At 37.5% G+C, this 19,534-nt stretch overlaps 1 protein-coding gene across 3 annotated transcripts in view; it reads right to left on the bottom strand.

The window, feature by feature from the left end:
• XRN2 (5'-3' exoribonuclease 2) overlaps positions 1-19,534 on the bottom strand; it is a 78,534-nt gene that overhangs the window by 13,263 nt on the left and 45,737 nt on the right. For all 3 annotated transcript variants that reach the window (XM_081034077.1, XM_081034078.1, XM_081034079.1), the window contains 3 exons: positions 15,143-15,211; positions 14,918-15,049; positions 12,763-12,890 (listed from right to left, as the gene is read on the bottom strand). In XM_081034077.1, coding sequence (XP_080890203.1) covers positions 12,763-12,890; positions 14,918-15,049; positions 15,143-15,211 — 329 coding nt within the window. The remainder of the gene's footprint in view (positions 1-12,762; positions 12,891-14,917; positions 15,050-15,142; positions 15,212-19,534) is intronic.

Below are 19,534 nucleotides of genomic sequence, written 5' to 3'. Positions count from 1 at the left end.
TTAACACACTTTGGTAGTAACACTTTGTGCTGTAATTAACAGCACTTTGGTAGTAATTATCTTGACAAACATGGATTCATGGATAAAAAGTAAGAAAAGGTCTTGGTTAAAATCAATGAAATCACCGTCCCTTTAAAAAGGGTAATACCACCAATAAAAGATTCAGTATTCAAAAAAATATATGGCTTTTGAGCCGCAGCCTCTCGAGTGGCTTTTCTTTGTGCTCAGGCTCAATTCTAATTCTTTGGAGTGTACTATCTCTTCTAATAAACATCTCTTTCACCACTTTAAGATATATATGATCAGATAAAAAATTACAACAGGATACAGACAGAAATACAGATGGATGGATCGATGATAGACTGAACTATGTATGAAGAGTATTGGGGAAACATCACAGAGCATGGGATTTCCTTTCTTGATAGTTGGCAGCCATTTGTCTGGGCTTATTATACAACTGTGACCATTTACTATCGGGCAATGACCATTCTAGATTAGGTCAATTATTTATCCAATATATCTGTCACGAAGGTTATCAGGGAATAATTTGTGATATGACATGGCTGTCAGCCAGGAAGTCCAACCTCACAACCCCTAAGCTTTTCTAAGTTCTCTTATAACCAAGGGCAATTAAAAGTAATCTATCCAACTCCTCTTGAACTTTTACATCTCTAGCTTATGTGCAGATACTTCCCAATTTTCTCTCTCCAACCATCTTCACTCTCCAGCAACTATCAGACCCATATTACTAACTCCTGACAGATGACTTAAATGTCTTCAGCACTTCAACCTCCACCAAAGTCACATTCATCATATTCTTCCATAGTCCTTCACCCTCCTGGGTTTCCAAATTCTGTTAAAGGCGTCATTAGTCACCCAGGTATCCACAGTGTACACGTGAGCCTCATCTTGAACCTTCTCTCTCCCTCACTTATCACAATTATACAGCCCTTCAGTTTCTCCTCTCCCACTTTCTCCACTTTGAACCTACTTTGCCAAAAATCACTTTGAACCTTCATTATCTCTTCCTAACTAGAATCCACCAAGTCTTTTCCACAGCCAGCAGAGTTGTGGTTCTAGAAAGGAGACGTAATTATGCATTCCTCTGCTTTAAAAAGCTCTTACAAATAAAGAGACTCATATACAAATTAATAAATCAGCAAGGTACAAGAACAGAAAATTTATGAAAGAAAAACTGGTTAGTAAAAATATGATCAGGCAGCAATTTAAAAAAACATATCTTAAAACAAAAATATATTCTTCCTTGCTTATCATGTTATAAAGAACTTTAAAAAAATGGTAACACCCGGTATCGGTGGAAGTTGGGATATTAGAAATTCTCACCTGCTGCTATCATAAGTGTAAATTGGTATGCGTTTACTTGGAGGTTAATGTAGTGATATTAACCAAAAGTCCATTCAACATAGCTTTTCATCCAGCAATACCATTTGTAGAAATTTAGTTTATAATTAAGAAAGAAATCTACTTTAAAAGATTAGAAGCAACATATTTTTAAAAATTAAGCAATATACTCATAAGTTAGCCATGACTATATAATTAAAAAAAACTGAAATCAGAAAAATATTGTGAAGTGAATGACAATGAACATATGATACGTAACAAAAGGAATGTATGACAAAGCTAAAGTTATTAGAGGAAAATTTATTGTAATCAAGTGCATATATTAGATAAGAAAGACTGAAAATAAATTACCTGTCTTCATCTCCAAAAATGATTAAAAAAGAACACCAATTTAATTCTAAAGAAACTAGAAGAATGAAGACAAAAGCAGAAATCAACAGAAAACGAGAGAGGAAGGAAAAATAAATGTACTTAAATGGGGCTGGGGGGTGGGTGGGTGAAGGTGGGGAACAACCACAAAGCTAAAAGTTAATTCAATGAAAAAACAAACAAAAAACTAAACTAAGAAAATTAAATAGGCCCCAATAACACGAATCAAGAAAAGGGGCACAGCACCCATTACCAACACCAGGAATTAACTTTAAAGTCTTATAGTCATTAAAAAGATATTAATAGTGTATCATGAGACAAAGGAGGCAAGAATATACAACGGAGTAAAGACAGCCACTTCAAAAAATAGGGTTGGGAAAACTGGACAGACACATGCAAAAAAATGAAACTGGACCACATTCTTACACCATATATAAAAATAAACTGAAAATGGATTAAAGTCTTAAATGTTAAGACCTGAAACCATGAAACTCCTAGAAGAAAACATACGCAGTCAACTCTTTGACAACTGACTTAGCAGTATTTTTTTTGGATATGCCTTCCTGGGCAAGGGAAACAAAAGAAAAAAATAAACAAATGGGACTACATGAAACAAAAAGTTTTTGTATGGTTAAGAAGACCATCAACAAAATGAAAAGACAACCTACTGAACGGGAGAAGATATCTGCCAATAATTTAATACACAACAATAAGGGGTTAGTATCCAAAAAATGTAAGGAACTCATATAGCTCAACATCAAAAATACAAACAATCCAATTAAATCATAGGTAGAGGATCTGAACAAATTATTTCTCCAAAGAAGACATATAGATGGCCAACAGACACATGAAAAGATGCTCAACGTCACAAATCATCAGGGAATGCAAATCAAAACCACAATGAGATTATCACCTCCACCTGTCAGAATGGCTATTATCAATGAATCAATAAACAACAAGTGCTGGTGAGGATATGGAGAAAGAGGACCTGTATGGTTGGCAGGATTGTAAATTGGTGCAGCCACTATGGAAAACAGTATTTAACACCCTCAAAAAATTAAAAATAGAACGACTATATGTCCCCGCAATTCCACTGCTTGGTATTTATTTAAATAAATCTAAAATACTAATTTGAAGTCAAGATGGCAGAGTAGGTAAATGCTGTGCTCGCCTCCTCCCATGACCACATCAAAATTACAACTAAATCATAGAACCACCATCCTTGAGAATCAAACGAAGACTAGTTGAACAGAACTTCTTTAACTAAGGATATGAAGAAAAGCCATGCTGAGACTGGCAGGAGGGGTGGAGATGTTAAACAGGCTGGTCCCACACCCACCCATGTGTGGCAGCTAAGAATCAGGAGGGATATCTCTGCTGTGGAGGTCCACCCTGAGGAGCGAGGGGTCCCAGCTCCCCACTAAACTCCACAATCTGGACCACCAGTACCAGGAAGAGAAGTCTCTACAACATTAGGCTGTGAAAATCAGTGAGGATTCTGTTTAGGTGAGATAGTGGGCTGCTGGAGTTGCTGGAGTTGCAGTATTCCTCATAAAGGGCCTATGCATGGACTTCATCGCTGATGGACTCACTCCCTCTGCGTTCTAGTGCAGCACCTGTAACAGCACTGGGGACATACGAGGAGGAACTGAAGTATCTAGCTTCAGGGTGAGAACTGGAGGGGCGGCTCTGGCTGGGATAAATGTGCCAATGCTAAGCCTCCCGCAAATTGGCTAAACACAGCTCAACACACCCTAGTAATTCCCTGAGAGCCCACCCCACCCAACTCGCACACAGGCAGGCCCAAAGCTCTTTTAGTAGCTGTACTTCACTAGTAGTCAGCCCTGGTCTACATTCCTGACTTCCCTAAAATCTCTGAAAGACCTATAAACTCCAAAGAAGCAACTACTGGCGTTAGCATGCCCTGTAACACTTGGTAAGTGGTTGCCAACATAGTACTAGTGGCAGCCAGCCTTGTTTCTCAGTATAGCTAATCCTAGGAGCCTCCAAGCTCAGCACAGGCAGCTACCAACCTTGGCCAGCACCAGAGCTCCTCCCAAGAGGTTCCAGAACTAACATACCCTGTGATTGGCTTCAGGCCACACTAAAACACCACTCGATTAGCTCCACAAAACATAAACCCAAGTGGTGGACTCAACAAGCACCAGAGCCCCACTACAGAGAAACCAACAGGTGAGGTCAGCCCCTACTAACAGTTCATCTCCTGTAGTCACAGCTACTCCTAACAGTCAGCCTGAGGGTCAGTCTCACTCACTGATGTACCAACAGCAAATAAGGCTCAACTACAACAGGAAGGCACACACAACCCACACAAGGGACAACCCTGGAGCACTTCGCTCAGGTGACTTAGGGAGACTATACCACTGGCACCACAAGACACCCACTACATAAGGCCACCCTACCAAGACTGGGAGACGTAGCAGATTTACCTAATACATAGAAACAAACACAAGGATGCAGCCAAAATGAGGAGACAAAGAAACACGCCCAAAATGAAAGAACAGGGCAAAAGTGCAGAAAAAGAAACAAACAAAAGAGAGGCAAGCAATCTACCAGATACACAGTTCAAAACGCTGGTTATAAATATGCTCAATTAAACTAGGTGAAGAATAGATGAATTCAGTGAGAACTTACACAAAGAGATAGAAACCATAAAAAAAAAAAAGAACTAGTCAGAAATGAAGAATGCAATAACTGAAATAAAGAATACATTAATTAGACAGAATCAATAGCAGATTAGATGAAGCATAAGATTAAATCAGTAATTTGGAAGACAAGGTAGCAGAAAACACCCAAAAAGAAAAAAAAACAAAAACAATTAAAACATGAGGACAGTTTAATGGATCTCTGGAACAATATAAAGTGCAATATTAGCATCATAGGGATACCAAATGGAGGAGAGAGAAAACAAGGAACTGAACCCTATTTGAAAACATAAAGACTGAAAACTTGTTAACCTGGCAAAGGAAATAGACATACAAGCCCAGGAAGTGCAGACTCCCAAACAAGATGAACCCAAACAGGTCCACATCAAGACACATTATAATTAAAATGGCAAAGGTTAAAGACAGACAGAATCCTCAAAGCAGCAAGAGAAAGGCAACTAGTAAATATAAGGAAGCTCCCATAAGACTGTCAGCTAATTTCTCAACCAGAAGGGATTGGCAGGAAATATTCAAAGTGATGTCAAGCTAGGACCTACAACCAAAATTATTCTACAAAGTATCATTTAGAATTGAAGGACAAATAAAGAGCTTCCCAGACAAGAAAAAGCTAAAGAAGTTCATCACTACCAAACCAGTATTACAAGAAATGTAAGAGACTTCTTTAAAAAGAAAAAAAAAAACCAAACATACGAATAATAAAATGGCATTACCTACAAGGTGTTATCAAACAATACAGTGAATGTTTGAATAAGAAAAAAAAATTTATTACAGTAAAAGACACATTGCCATTAATCCCCCTCAAATACTCCCCCTCGCTTTGAATACACTTTATGCCATCATTCTTGCCACTTTCTGAAGCAGTACTGGAAGTCTTCTTTCATGAGTCTTTTGCAGTGCTGTCTTGGCTGCCTCAATATCCTGAATTATTCTGACTTCGGGTAAGGCCCAGAAGTTGCACAGTGCCAGATCTGGTGAATAAGGTGGATGAGGACACAGCGTAATGTTTATATTTGACAGAAATTGCCGTATAACCGAAGCGATGTGTGACATGGATGGAGTGTTGTCATGATGGAGGATGATTTACAGCACACTTTAAAACACACTTTCTCTCAACTATAGCTCACACCTGACTGACTGCACCAAACAAGTTGAAATTTGTCACACGCTGTTACTAAGGTTCAATGTGCTGCATCCCATACTGAAGAGCCCTTCCTTTCTGTTGGATGGCACTCAGCAGCAGCATTCACCATATTTTGTGATCACAACAGAAAGGCTCCATGTCACAAATTGCTTCTGGTAGAGCAATTTCTGTCAAATAAAAACATTACGATGTGTCCTCATCCACCTTATTCACCAGATCTGGCACCAGGCAACTTCTGGCTCTTCCCCAAAGTCAAAATGATTCACGATATCGAGGAAGCCATGACAGGGCAACTAAAGACACTTATGAAAAGAGGTCTTCCAGAACTGCTTCAGAAAGTGGCAAGAACGATGGGGTGTGTTTAAAGTGAGGGGGAGTATTTTGAGGGGTATTAATGGCAATGTATCTTTTACTGTAATAATTTTTTTTAATTTAAACATTCACCATATTGATCACACCTCATATATATAAAGACCGATAGCACTATGTTATGCATCAATAGCAGCAACAGCTTTTCCAGGCTCTGCAGTCACCTAAACAAAATTATAGACAGGCTGCACACTCCATTAAAAAAAAACAAAAATAGGATTATCTTTTCATCAGTGGTACAGTTCTAAGTACTCATTGTTCTTCTAACTATCAGCTAAAAACCGTTTTAAAAAGACAAAACAAAACAAAAAACCAACAACCCCTTTAGATTCATACAAAAATGACCGAGTGGAGGTAAGCGAAAGTCAACCTAACTATTATTTTACCAAATCTGTAGTGTTTGAATGGTAAGAGCTCCATGGAAGAAAAGAAATACCAAGCTGCACTTCAAAGCTTCAGGCCACAACCAAAACACAGCATCACTTCAAACAGAAGCTGTAGCCAACACTGCCCTCTTAGATATGTTCAAGGATGCTGACATCACTATTTCATCATCCGCTCGCTCATGCAGTAAGAAGGAGAGATCAAGTACTGTACTTTGATTGTGGTCAACTCAATTACCATGTTACCAAAATAGCAAGCTGCCAGAATCAAAAATAAGGTTCCTCTATCCAGCACTAGTTATCTTCAGTTCTTTACCACCAAGCCTACAAATGCTATCACCATTTTCAAAGGACATTAAAAAGGAGCAAAGAAACCATATCTGATGGATTAGCTGGGATCACCACATTGTTCAGGCTGAGCTCTTCCATGGCAGTGTGATTTTCTTCTTATTTCTGATGTTTGATCTCACCACAAGGATTCTTCTACATTATATCCACTAAAGGAATGTGCGCACATTTGTGTATAAATTTGGACGAAGATGCATGGCCACTGACAGAGTGTGTGCTGTATTTACTGGTGCAGTAGCTGTGTCAATGTCAATTGCCCGTATGTCCCTGTGCACCTCCAAGCTCTGGACAGGGTAACGTCACAGACCATTTTACCCCTTTGGCTGCTGGCATTATCTGACTTCATTCTTCCTCTCCCCTCTCTCCTCCCCTGGCCCCTGCAATAAACCACAGCCTTTTAAGAATTTGTTTCTTCAGTTCTGTTCACCTGAGGTTTGGTTGGTCTAGTTCTAACAGTTTTGGGAGCTATGGTGGCTACAGGGGATAGCTTTTCTTCTTTTTCCTGACAGACACCAGGAATGTTGGTCAGTGGTCAGTCTGGAAGCTGTGATACCATTATGGACAGAAGTAAATGTCCAAGAGCCATAAGAAAATAGGAAGTGATAAGAATGTGTCAATAAACAGCTTGCTTTAACAATATAACCTGGATGTGCTTTCACCATTTACTGGTAAAAATCTCAGGGCACTAATAGCGCTTTCAAAGTGATAGATCCTTCTGTTTTATGCGTACAGCTGGATACATATTTTACATATACTGTATATATAGAAATACTCAGAAATGTTTACTAAATATTAGAGGAAAAGCAGATAAGTAAATTACTGCACCAAGCAGTTCTCCAAGAGGCCCATTAAACTCTGCGCCCTTTCTGTGCTTCACTAAATAGAATAAAACTGCAGAAGTCCATAGAATTCATGACGGAGTCTAACAATGCTCCATTCAATGTTGTTAAGCCAGCTTCCAAGATGGCAGTGTAGGACTTGCCCCTGGGACTCCCCATAGCTTGAACCCATTCCAGCTATAGCTCCAATTTGACTATCAAGGCAGCTCCAGAGTAGCTTACCCCCAGGACACCCCACGGCCTAAGTCATCTCTAACTACAGCTCTAACTGGCCTGCCAAGGCAAGGTGGTCCCGGCACAGCATGGCCCCAGGTCTCCATGAGGCCTATGCCCTTCCCAGCTCCAGCCCCAGTTGGCATGCCAAAGAAACTCAGCCCAATATACAGTCCACAAAGGGAAAGCTACTGCACAAGGCCACTCCTTCAAAATCAGGAGATTGCTGTTTCACGTATTCATAAAAACAAATACAGAGATATTCAAAATGAGGATACAGAGAAATACGTTCCCAACAAATGAATAGGAAAAGAAAACAGAAAAAGAACTAAATAAAATGGAGACAAGCAATACCTGACTAAGACTGCAAAACAATGGTTATAAAGATGCTCAATGAACTTGGAGAAGAATAGGTGAACTCAGTGAGAACTTTAATAAAGAGAGAAAATATAAAAAGAACCAATCAGAACTGAATAGAGTAACTGAAATGAAAAATAAACTAAAGGAAATCAACAGCAGATTAGATAAAGCAGAAAAACGAATCACCAAACTGGAAGACAAGGTGGTGGAAATCACGCAATCTGAAGAGCAAAAAAAAAAAAAGAAAAGAAAAAGAAAACCTACTATGTTTCCTCAAAAATAAGACCTAACCAGAAAAGAAGCCGTAGCATGATTTTTCAGGATGCTCGTAATATGAAATAAGCCCTACCATATTTCCCTGAAAATAAGACCGGGTCTTATATTAATTTTTGCTCCAAAAGACGCGCTAGGGCTTATTTTATATTACAAGCATCCTGAAAAATCATGCTACGGCTTCTTTTCCAATTAGGTCTTATTTTCCGGGAAACACGTTATTTAAAAAAAAATAATGCCTGAAAACTTCCCTAATCTAGTGAAGGAAACAGACATCCAAGTGAAGCAGGGAGTCCCAAACAAGATGAACCTAAAAAGGCCCACACAGACACATAATTAAAATACTAAAAGTTAGAGTCTTAAAAGCATCAAAAGAAAAACAGCTGGTTATGTACAAAAGACTATAAGCTGGTTTTTCAGCAAAAACTTTGCAGGTTAGAAGGGAAAAATAGCATGATACACAAGGTCAGACAAATAAGTTCGTGAACTTGTTGCAACGACGTTGCTAAACATGTTTTTTTTAATATGAGAAAGATTATTCATTATTAATTTGTACCAACTGGACAAACAGTTAACCAAGTTTACTTGTTTGGAAGTGCTGAAAAGGCTGTGTGAAAAAGACAACCTGAACTTTTCGTCAACAATTTATGGCTCTTACATCACGACAATGCGCCAGCTCATAAGGCACTTGTCTGTAAGGGAGTTTTCAGCCAATAAACAAATACCTGTACTGGAACACCCTCCCTACTCACCTGATCTGGCCCCCAATGACTTCTTTCTTTACCCAAAGATAAAGGAAATATTGAAAGGAAGACATTTTGATGACATTCAGGACATCAAGAATAATACGATGACAGCTCTGATGGCCATTCCAGAAAAAGAGTTCCAAAATTGCTTTGAAGGGTGGACTAGATGCTGGCGTCGGTGCATAGCTTCCCAAGGGGAGTACTTCGAAAGTGACTATAGTGATATTCAGCAATGAGATATATAGCACGTTTTCTAGGGTTAGTTCCCAAACTTAATTGTCAGACTTTGTATGACAAACCCATAGCTAACGTCATACTCAAGGATGAAAAGGTGAAAGTTTTTTCTCTAAGATCAGGAACAAGATAAGGATGCCCACTGTCACCACTCTTATTTAACATAGTATTGGAAGTCCCAGCCACAGCAGTCAAACAAGAAAAAAACACAAAAGGTATACAAATTGGAAAGGAAGAAGTAAACTGTCACTATTTGCAGATGGTATAATACTATTTATAGAAAACCCTGAAGAGTCCAACAAAAACTATTAGAATAAATTAAATCAGTGATGTTGCAATTAATATGCAGAAATCTGTTGCAATTCTAAACACTAATAATGAACCACCAGGAAACGAAATTAAGAAAGCAATCCCATTTACAACTGATCAAAAAAACATAAGATAGCTATGAAGAAATTTAACCAAGGAGGTAAAAGACCTGTACTTGGAAAACTGTAAGACATCGATGAAAGAAATGAAGAAGACAAATAAATGAAAGGATATAATATATACTGTACTCATGGATTAGAAGAATTAATATCATTAAAATGTCCATATTACCCAAAGCAACCTAGAGATTCAATGAAATTCTCTCAAAAATATCAATGACATTTTTCACAGAACCAGAACAAATAATCCTAAAATTTATATGGAACCACAAAAAAACCCCCGAATAACCAAAGCAATCTTGAAAAAGAAGAAAAGTTGGAGGTATCACAAACCCCTGATTTCAAACTATATTACAAAGCTATAGTAATTAAAACAGTATGGCACCGGCACAAAAACAGATATATAGATTAAAGAATAGAAAGCCTAGAAATAAGCAAATGCTATAGTGGTCAATTCATCTATGACAAAGGAGGCAAAAATATATAATGGAGGAAAAGACAGTCTTTTCAATAAATGGTGTTAAAAAAAGTGGACAGATACATGCAAAAAAAAATTAGACCACATTCTTATCCCATATACAAAAATAAACTCAAAATGGATTGAAGACTTAAATATAAGACCCAAAACTGTAAAAATTCCTAGAGGAAAAGATAGGCAGTAAACTCTTTGACACTGACCTTAACAATATTTTGGGGGGTATGTCTCCTCAGGCAAAGGCAACAAAAGCAAAAATAAACAAACGGGACTACATCGAACAAAAAGCTTTCACATAGTGAAGGAAAGTTATCAACAAGACAAAAAGGAAACCTATTGAATGGGAGAATATATTTACAAACGATGTATCCAATAAGGGGTTAATATCCAAAATATATAAAGAACTCATACAACTTAACATCACAAACCAAACAATGTAATTTGGAAATGGACACTGGACCTCAATACATATTTCTTCAAAGAAGAAATGGCCAACAGGCACATTAAAAGATGCTCAAGATCGCCAATCATCAGGGCAATGAAAACGAAAAGCACAAGGAGATATCACATCACACCTGTCAGAATGACCATTATGAAAAAGACAACAAATAAGTATTGATGAGGAGGATGTGGAGGAAAGGGAACCCTCATGCACTATTAGTGGTATTGGAAACTAGAACAGCCACTATGGAAAACAGTATGGTAATTCCTCAATAGATTAAAAATAGAGCTACCATACCACCCAGCAACTCTGCTTCTGGGTATTTATCAGACGAAAACAAAAACAATAATTTGAAAACATATACGCACCCCTAAGGTCATTATAGCATTATTTATAATAGCCAAGGTATAAAAGCAACCTACGTCCATCAATAGGATAAAGAAGATGTGGTATATAATACTCAGCCATAAAAAAAGAACAAAACTGGGCCGGCCCGGTGGCTCAGGCAGTTGGAGCTCCATGCTCCTAACTCCGAAGGCTGCCGGTTCGATTCCCACATGGGCCAGTGGGCTCTCAACTACAAGGTTGGCAGTTCAACTCCTCGAGTCCCACAAGAGATCGTGGGCTCCGCTCTCAGCAACTAAGATTGAACACGGCACCTTGAGCTGAGCTGCCGCTGAGCTCCCGGATGGCTCAGTTGGTTGGAGCGCATCCTCTTAACCACAAGGTTGCCGGTTCTACTCCTGCAAGGGATGGTGGGCTGTGCCCCATGCAACTAGCAGCAGCAACTGGACCTGGAGCTGAGCTGCGCCCTCCACAACTAAGGCTGAAAGGACAACAACTTGACTTGGGAAAAAAAAGTCCTGGAAGTACACACTGTTCCCCACTAAAGTCCTGTTCCCCTTCCCCAATAAAATCTTTAAAAAAAAAAAAGAACAAAACCTTACCATTTGCAACAACACAACATAGATGGACTTTGAGAGTATTATGCTATGTATAAGTCAGACAGAGAAACACAAATACCATAAGATTTCACTTATTTGTGCAACTAAAAAACAAATGAATAAACAAAACAAAACAGAAACAAATTCATAGATACAGAGAACAATCTGTTGGTTGCCAGAGAAGGGGGTAGGGGCGGAGGGGATGAGCAGGAAAGGAGAAGAGATTAAGATATACAAAATTCCAGTTACAAAATAAGTCACAGGGATGTAACATACAATGTAGGGAATAAAGCCTTATCTCTTTTTAATTTAATTTTTATGAAATATTTCAAACATTCAGAAAAATATTTGAAATGATGACACTTAGATTTAACAAATGTTAGCATCTTGCCACACTCTTTCCCTGACATTCTGACATTGTCTGGGTAGCAACCAGACAACCAGGAATGAAGAAGCAAGGACTTCATGAAGAAAGAGGTTTTGAAAACTTGGCACAACTTTCTTGATAAATGAGCACAGCCATGGAACTCAAAAACATCAAATGGGGATACAATTTAAAAATAATGCAAAATCTATGAAGCCTGACATTCAACTATTTTCTCCCTTTTCCACTGCAATCCAAATACCATATAATTATTCTACTGGTTAACATAGAAGCCCATAAAACAAGTTATAAGGGGTCAGGAAAAGGCAGTCTTTACAGAACCACCAGGTAAAAGGCATATTCCTACCGAAAGCAATGGCTGGCTTCATCTTTCGTGGTAATAAGATACAATTTGTTCAAGAAAGGGATATTGTTATCTTTCTATTAAGTGGTTGTAATTCCGTACTACTGCATGTGATTTAATTGCCCCACTACTTGGATTAATGGAATAGCAGTGCATTCCACATACCTCTTTTTGCATATGTTCACTCAAAAGAAGATTTACAAATGAAAACAAGAAATCTAATTCATATATTTAATTAACTATATAAAAAAAATCTGAACACTGCAAAGAGTATTCTCTTCTAATTCTTCTAAATTGTATGTTTTTAAGTCTACTATCTCTGCACTGTTACAATACATCTTTTGAGCAATGAAGATTAGAAACCAACCTTTGTCGTAATATTTAATTTAGCATGTAAAGTAACTAATTAGTGAAAACTTACTTGACATAAGTTTTGGAATCTGGGCTTGTCCTCTCAACAGCGGCCTGTATAAGTTACCTTGGTAAGTCACAGGTGGTGGTGCAGCATTACTGTAAACGCCAGTTCCTGAGCCTCTTGGCATAACATGGCTGCAAAAGGACCCCCCGCCCAAATCAGAAAACAATTATATCTAGATATATCCATCACATCACAGCTGACAAAATTAATCAAGTGCTAGGAGCCACCTCTTTACTACTAGATCTGATTAAGATAACACAGATTTAAAGATTAACAAAGTTCAAAACAGTACCTGATATTAATGGTGACAGCAAATGTTACTTGTCACACCAAGATTCTTAATGATAATCATTTAAATATTTATTACTTTAAGCAAAAATATTATGTCTATTTTTCTCTTTTTGGGTTACATTTCAGTTTTGTCTGTCACTACAGTTGTCTGTCGGTATCTATGGGAGATCCATTCCAGGATGCCTTGGAGATAACAAAATCTGAGGAGTCCCTTATATAACATGGTATAGTACCTACATGCAACCTAGATTTGCATATAAACTACAGCAGGATATGCTTACAAATTACATCATTTAAGTAGATTCAGTGCAGTACTCAGCACGTGACAAATTCAAGTTTTGCCTTTTGGAACTGTTAGGGATTTTTCCCTCCCCAATATTTTTGATCCACAGTTGGCTGAAATCTGCAGATGCAAAACCTGTGGCTACAGAGGGCCATCTGTCTACACTACTATTTTATCTCTTACTATTATTTACTATATCAAACATTTCCCGGTATCTTTCATAATCTTCATAATTGTAATATGTATAACTATAGAACAATTTACCATGTCAATGTCTCATATTCAACTAAATCACTCCTCTCATTTAGTACTATTAATAGTATTATAGATAACAATGCACTAGAGACATTTGGACATAAAACTTCATGCTCCTCTAAAATTATTTTCTCAGGATTAATTCCAAGAAGTAAGAATTTGGATCAAAGTTAAGAGCATCTTCAGAAGTCAGAACTCAAATTAGAGATACTTCTACTTTGCATTTCAAAACAGTTGAAATAATGCAAAAAGATATCCTAACAATATTTTAAATTCGTATTTATTTTACTATTAGGAATAAAGACTTCCAAAAGAACCAACCACAATAACAGCTAATGCTTCCAGTGTTGAGGAACTATCATAAGCACTTGATAAGCATTAGCTCACTTCATCCTAACAACTTCATGAGGTAGGGATAATTATTATTCCCATTTCACACACAGAAAAGGGAGGCACAGAGCAGTTCAGTAGCTTGCACAAAAGTATTAAGTGGTAAAAAGGCGTCTGCATCCAGACATTTAGGATCCAAAGCCCATGCTCTTAACGATCATTCCACACTATCCCTTACTGTATAAAGTACATGCTGAAGACAACCTAATGCCGAAATCCCATTTTGAATCTTAAGGTTTTCCTATGAATTGGAAATATCTAAGTGTGAGTTACCATTAATTCATAAACAATAACTCATTAAAATTTCCTCCAGCCCACTGCTTTTTTTATCCCAGCTTTTTACCTGTTATTGTTTCAATAAAGTCCCCTCTCTATATATAGTTCTCTCTGTAGCTAAGAAAAAGATAATTCAATAGCTAATAAGAGCAAAGGATAAAAATCAGAAATTCATAGAAGAAACACAAATTAACAGTATACGTATTAAAAGAGACTCAATCTAACTAATAGGCAAAGAAATGAAAAATTCAAGCAACAATGAGATATAACTGCTTGAATACTGGTTAAGTAAAAATCTAGGAGACTGGGGGCTTTGTGTACTAATGTATTGGTTAACACTTTAAACAGATTCTATTATACATGAATTCAGCTAAAACTTTCCTGAGAGTAAAAGGAATGTTTTCTTTTTAAATAACTGTCAGAAAGATAGCAAAATCTCAAGAGAAAACAGTGGACTTCTCAAGCAACACATAAAGTAAAACATGAATCAAAGAAACAAAAGTGAATTTTAAAATTGAAGAAAAGCCAGAAAAGTATAAAATCATTAAAATATCTGTAAAAAGTTGTATTTAATACTCTCTTAAACATCTGTGGCATAACTACTGACAGTGTTCTGTGGATGCTTCAGAAAGAGCAAACTATACAAAGAAACCTACAACTCACCCCAAAGTCCTGAATGCAGCCTGATCCAGGTGGACAGGCCGCCGGTCCCGATTAAAGCCAAGCTGGGGCTTCCACTGCCGTCCATTGCTGGATTTTTCCCAGTCACTAGGTTTCAGTACTGGTGCTGGTTTTCTGACCATTTGAAAATACAAGAGTAACAGAGATGAACATCTTTTATATAAAACAAATTCAGTAATCCATATTTTATAACTGCATTGTTGTTACCTTGCTCCCGGAAGCATTACAGCTTTAAAAATATAATCTTCAGCAAACTGCGGGTCTTTAAAATCAATACTAGAAGAGAATAATACACAATTTAATGATTTATTAGCCTGGCTCAACTATCACATACACTGAAGTAATATTCATGTTTAAACAGAATAAAATCCAAAAGTCTTCTCCAAAAATTATTTTTCAGTCAATAGTTTTGCCAAATGTCTAAATATCTTCCTCACCAAACTGCTGCTAATTTCTAATACATAGCCTTCATGTAACTCTCTGGGGGAAGAGCCACGTTCTAGCCTTTCTAGCTCTGCTCACAGAGAAATAGTAGACATGGCTTCGCCTCAACTCATGAGAAATTCTAGTATATTAGAGACAAGTTGAAGAGGTTTAGAACTAAGAAAATGAAGGGGACAGCCAAAGTAAGACGCTTCAGGCAAAAGAGATACTCATGGGGTACAGGGATAATCTCTCCTGACGGACAATGGTTATAAACAAGAGATGTGATAGCTGAAACAAATGTTTAGGAAAACAAATTCATTTATTCGTCAAATATGTGCAGTTTACTGTATGTCAATTATTCCTCAATAAAATTGTTTTAAAAATTCCATTATTCATGCTCATGCTCTGAAAGGGAAAATATTGCTCATGCTGAAAAGGAGTATCTAAAAATAAGTGTGGAGATCCCTACTAAACGGACAAGGAACACTATTTATAATCTCAAAGATTAAAGCACTCTTTTCCATTGGATTTTTTTTTTTTTTAAAGATTTTATTGGGGAAGGGGAACAGGACTTTAGTGGGGAACAGTGTGTACTTTCAGGCCTTTTTTTTTTTCCAAGTCAAGTTGTTGTCCTTTCAGTCTTAGTTGTGGAGGGCGCAGCTCAGTTCCAGGTCCAGTTGCCATTGCTAGTTGCAGAGGGCACAGCCCACCATCCCTTGCGGGAGTCAAATCGGCAACCTTGTGGTGGAGAGTATGGGCTCCAACCAACTGAGCCATCCGGGAGCTCAGTGGCAGCTCAGCTCAAGGTGCCATGCTCAATCTTAGTTGCAGGGGGCGCTGCCCACCATCCCTTGAGGGACTCGAGGAGTTGAACTGGCAACCTTGTGGTTGAGAGCCCACTGGCCCATGTGGGAATCGAACCGGCAGCCTTCGGAGTTAGGAGCATGGAGCTCTAACCACCTGAGCCACAGGGCCGGCCCCTCCATTGGATCTTTGAAAACTATTTAAAGACGTAACTCTCCTAAAACGATTTAAGCTTTCAATGGCTGATTTTCAGTATTTTAATTTGTTCCCAAAAATATATACTAAGAACTATTATGTTTTTAGAAATTAAATAAAAGCTGGAGCACAACTCAACTGTACTTTTCCAGTGTGATAATATAAATCACAACTTAAACAAACCCCCTAAAAGTGAAACAGACAGACTAGGCAGGAACCCATTAGACAAAGACCATAGGGTAATTTTCATTTGGATCCAAACTTTAGAAGTTTCTTCGTTTTCTTCAGATTTATGTAATTCAAATTCTTATAGGTAGAGGATTAAAAATAATGGAAATAATTTTATTATAATAAAATATAGAAATAATACTGGGAATAATAAAGGAAAAAAATACAGATTACTCATTGACAAATTTCCATCACCAGAAGCAAAAGGGATTAATTGTGGAGTTTATCAGGGGAGGGAAAGCAGTAACACTGAGATAAGAAAGAAGCACTCTCAGGGAGGAAATGAGTTAACAGTACAGCCTATGGATTCAACAGGCTGCCCAGCTGAGGTAAGAAAATTTGTGTTTTTATTTATATTGTTTCATCTAATTTGGTAAACAGGAGAAGTGCTTTGAACCATTTCTTCCAGGTGGAATAGTGCTGACTAACCCAGCATAACCTTCTATGAACGAGACCAGCTCTGACCCAGGAGAAGCATAAGAGATCTCTTCCTTGGCAGGTAACCTCCCTATTTTAATCACCTAAGTGTCTTCATAGTACACCAAGGACCCCCTCCCACACCGCCAAAAAAAAATGTAAACCTAAACATGGTTGAAAGTAAGGAAACTGAACAGTGTTTTTATTTGTATCGTAAGTAGCACTTTAAAACTATTCGTAAGAAAAAACTGCAGCAAAGTCTCAACAGAAAATAGAATACACAACACTTTTGGATTCAATTCACTTTAAGAATTACCCTTAGAAATGTTTTTTATTAGAAACAGTATATCAAGTACTATTATTGTTTGAGAGTGCTAGCACACTTCACAAAGAAAGCAGAGAACTCCAAATATCAAGTTTAATTTTTACTCTACCTTTCCCTAATACATTCCATAATTAATGATAAATCAGCATACCAATACAAACTGTTCTTGCAGGGAAAATTGTGTGATATATATACTTGACATTTTAAAACACTTAAAGAGTTTATAGGACTTAGGACGTCTTCTCTGACATTTTCTCAGAAGAGGTTAACCAGTTCAGTGTCCTATGAAGTATCACAGGCGGTGCAAGTTAAACCTTCCCAAGTGTTTTCAACCCATTAAGTCTGTTACTGACAGCTTGTACTTTACTTCCTTCAGGCTTTGGATTTCAAGGTGTCTGCTTGCCAACCATGAGTTGTATTAATCACTGCAGTAATGGTTACATTAAAAATTCCATCTTCACACACATTTGCGTTTTCAAAAAATCTCCTTGAAGAGATAAAACATTCTATCCCTTGCCTGATCCATCCAAAGGTGAACACAGAAAGTTTGAGAAACACTCCTCTGAAGGAATAAGTTTGAACTCTTAGAAGACTCTGGTAAACACCGGTTCCAACATTATGAACAACTGAGCTTTTACATAAGTTTAGAACTATGCTAGATGCTATGAGAGAAAAAGAAAAACCTGACAATGCTACTAATGAAAAGAATATATACAATAGGTTATACATTTTATAGATTACCTTTTAGAAGAGAAGTAATGAAGGGTAGGTTACAAAGGGAAGAGCATTCCAAACAATGGGAGGAAGGCACAAAGCTCAATGGGGTATGGAAGGGATAAGCCTGGTTAAGGAGGTGTCCCTGAAGAACTGTGGGGATTCAGGCACAGATCTACAGCTCTGCCAAATTATGACAGCCTTGAAAAAGTAAAGGAATGTAATTCTACTGGCACTACACAGTAACCAAAGATTTCTGAGGTGTGGCAGTGTTTAAAAAAGATAAGCCTTATATCACATGCCAATGCCAATAGATTTAGTGGGAAGGTGGAATCAAATAAATCAGCTGGGAGATCACTACAGTAATCCAGGAGAAGAGAATTAAAAAATAGGCTCACTGGGAATAGCTAGATATAAAAAATAATTGGAAGGAAAAAAATTTTCAGAATAATGGTGCAGACATAGGGAGTAATAATGTAAAGTGAGAAGCCAAAGCATATAATGGGCTCCTAAATTTGGGCAACTGGGGAAACAGGAGGTCCAGGGACAGAAAGGAGAGATCAGCAAGGAGAACTGGTGAGGGACATAGGACAAAGTAATTTGAACACCGAGTCTGAGGTAAAACAAAGGTATGTATGTGTATATCTACTCCTCCAGATGGATAGAAAATTGTGCTGCTGGCAACAGGAAAATTATTTTTCTGTAACTTAAAATCATATGCAGGATTTATATATTTAAAGTTGACAAAGAATTACTATAAAAATAAATACTAGGTCAAAGCAAATTACAATGGTGAAGAGCAGGATGAGTTAAATTAAGGGAGATAGTTCAGTTCTATTCAAAGTTAAGCTGCTGATAGGTTGAATGATTTAGGGAATCCGAATTGGAGAAAAAAAATTTCCTAGGTCACAGCTAATCATATTTTCTTCTGTGATTTTTAAGATACTTCAACAACCTCTATAGTATACTTTCTCAACACTACAGATTAAGACCTAACGTGATGGGAAAAACCCACCTAAACTCAACGAGGAAACTTTTCAAATATGGAATGTAAAAAATGCCAGGAATCAAAATAAAGAGAAATAACTGACAACCAGCACTGGAAGCTGCATTTTCAGATTCTCGTTTGTAAAGCAAAAACGACACTGGGATACACCTGATACAAATACATAAAAACTGCAGTACACTGGATTTTGCCCTCAACAGTACCCCTCAAAGAAAATATTGAAACATTGAGAATTAACTCATAGACTAGGAAGGTAAAAGGTAACTGGTCTTTCATGACTCTCTAGGATATTAACTCAATCAAATCAATTTTATTTTGAAGTTATTTCAACACACACCGGAATAAGCACCTGGATCGAGATTTGTTTTGTAAATTTAATAATCTTGTGAACACAGAAGATACCAAATAATACCAAAGGACCTTTCAGGATCAGAAACAATCAACGACATCAAACAAAAACTCCAGGATTTGTCGATTTTGTACT

This window comes from Rhinolophus hipposideros, assembly GCF_964194185.1.
Source record: "Rhinolophus hipposideros genome assembly, chromosome: 22".
NCBI lineage: Eukaryota > Metazoa > Chordata > Mammalia > Chiroptera > Rhinolophidae > Rhinolophus > Rhinolophus hipposideros.
The sequence above is the reverse complement of the archived record's forward strand: the minus strand, read 5'-3'. Positions and strand labels throughout refer to the sequence as shown.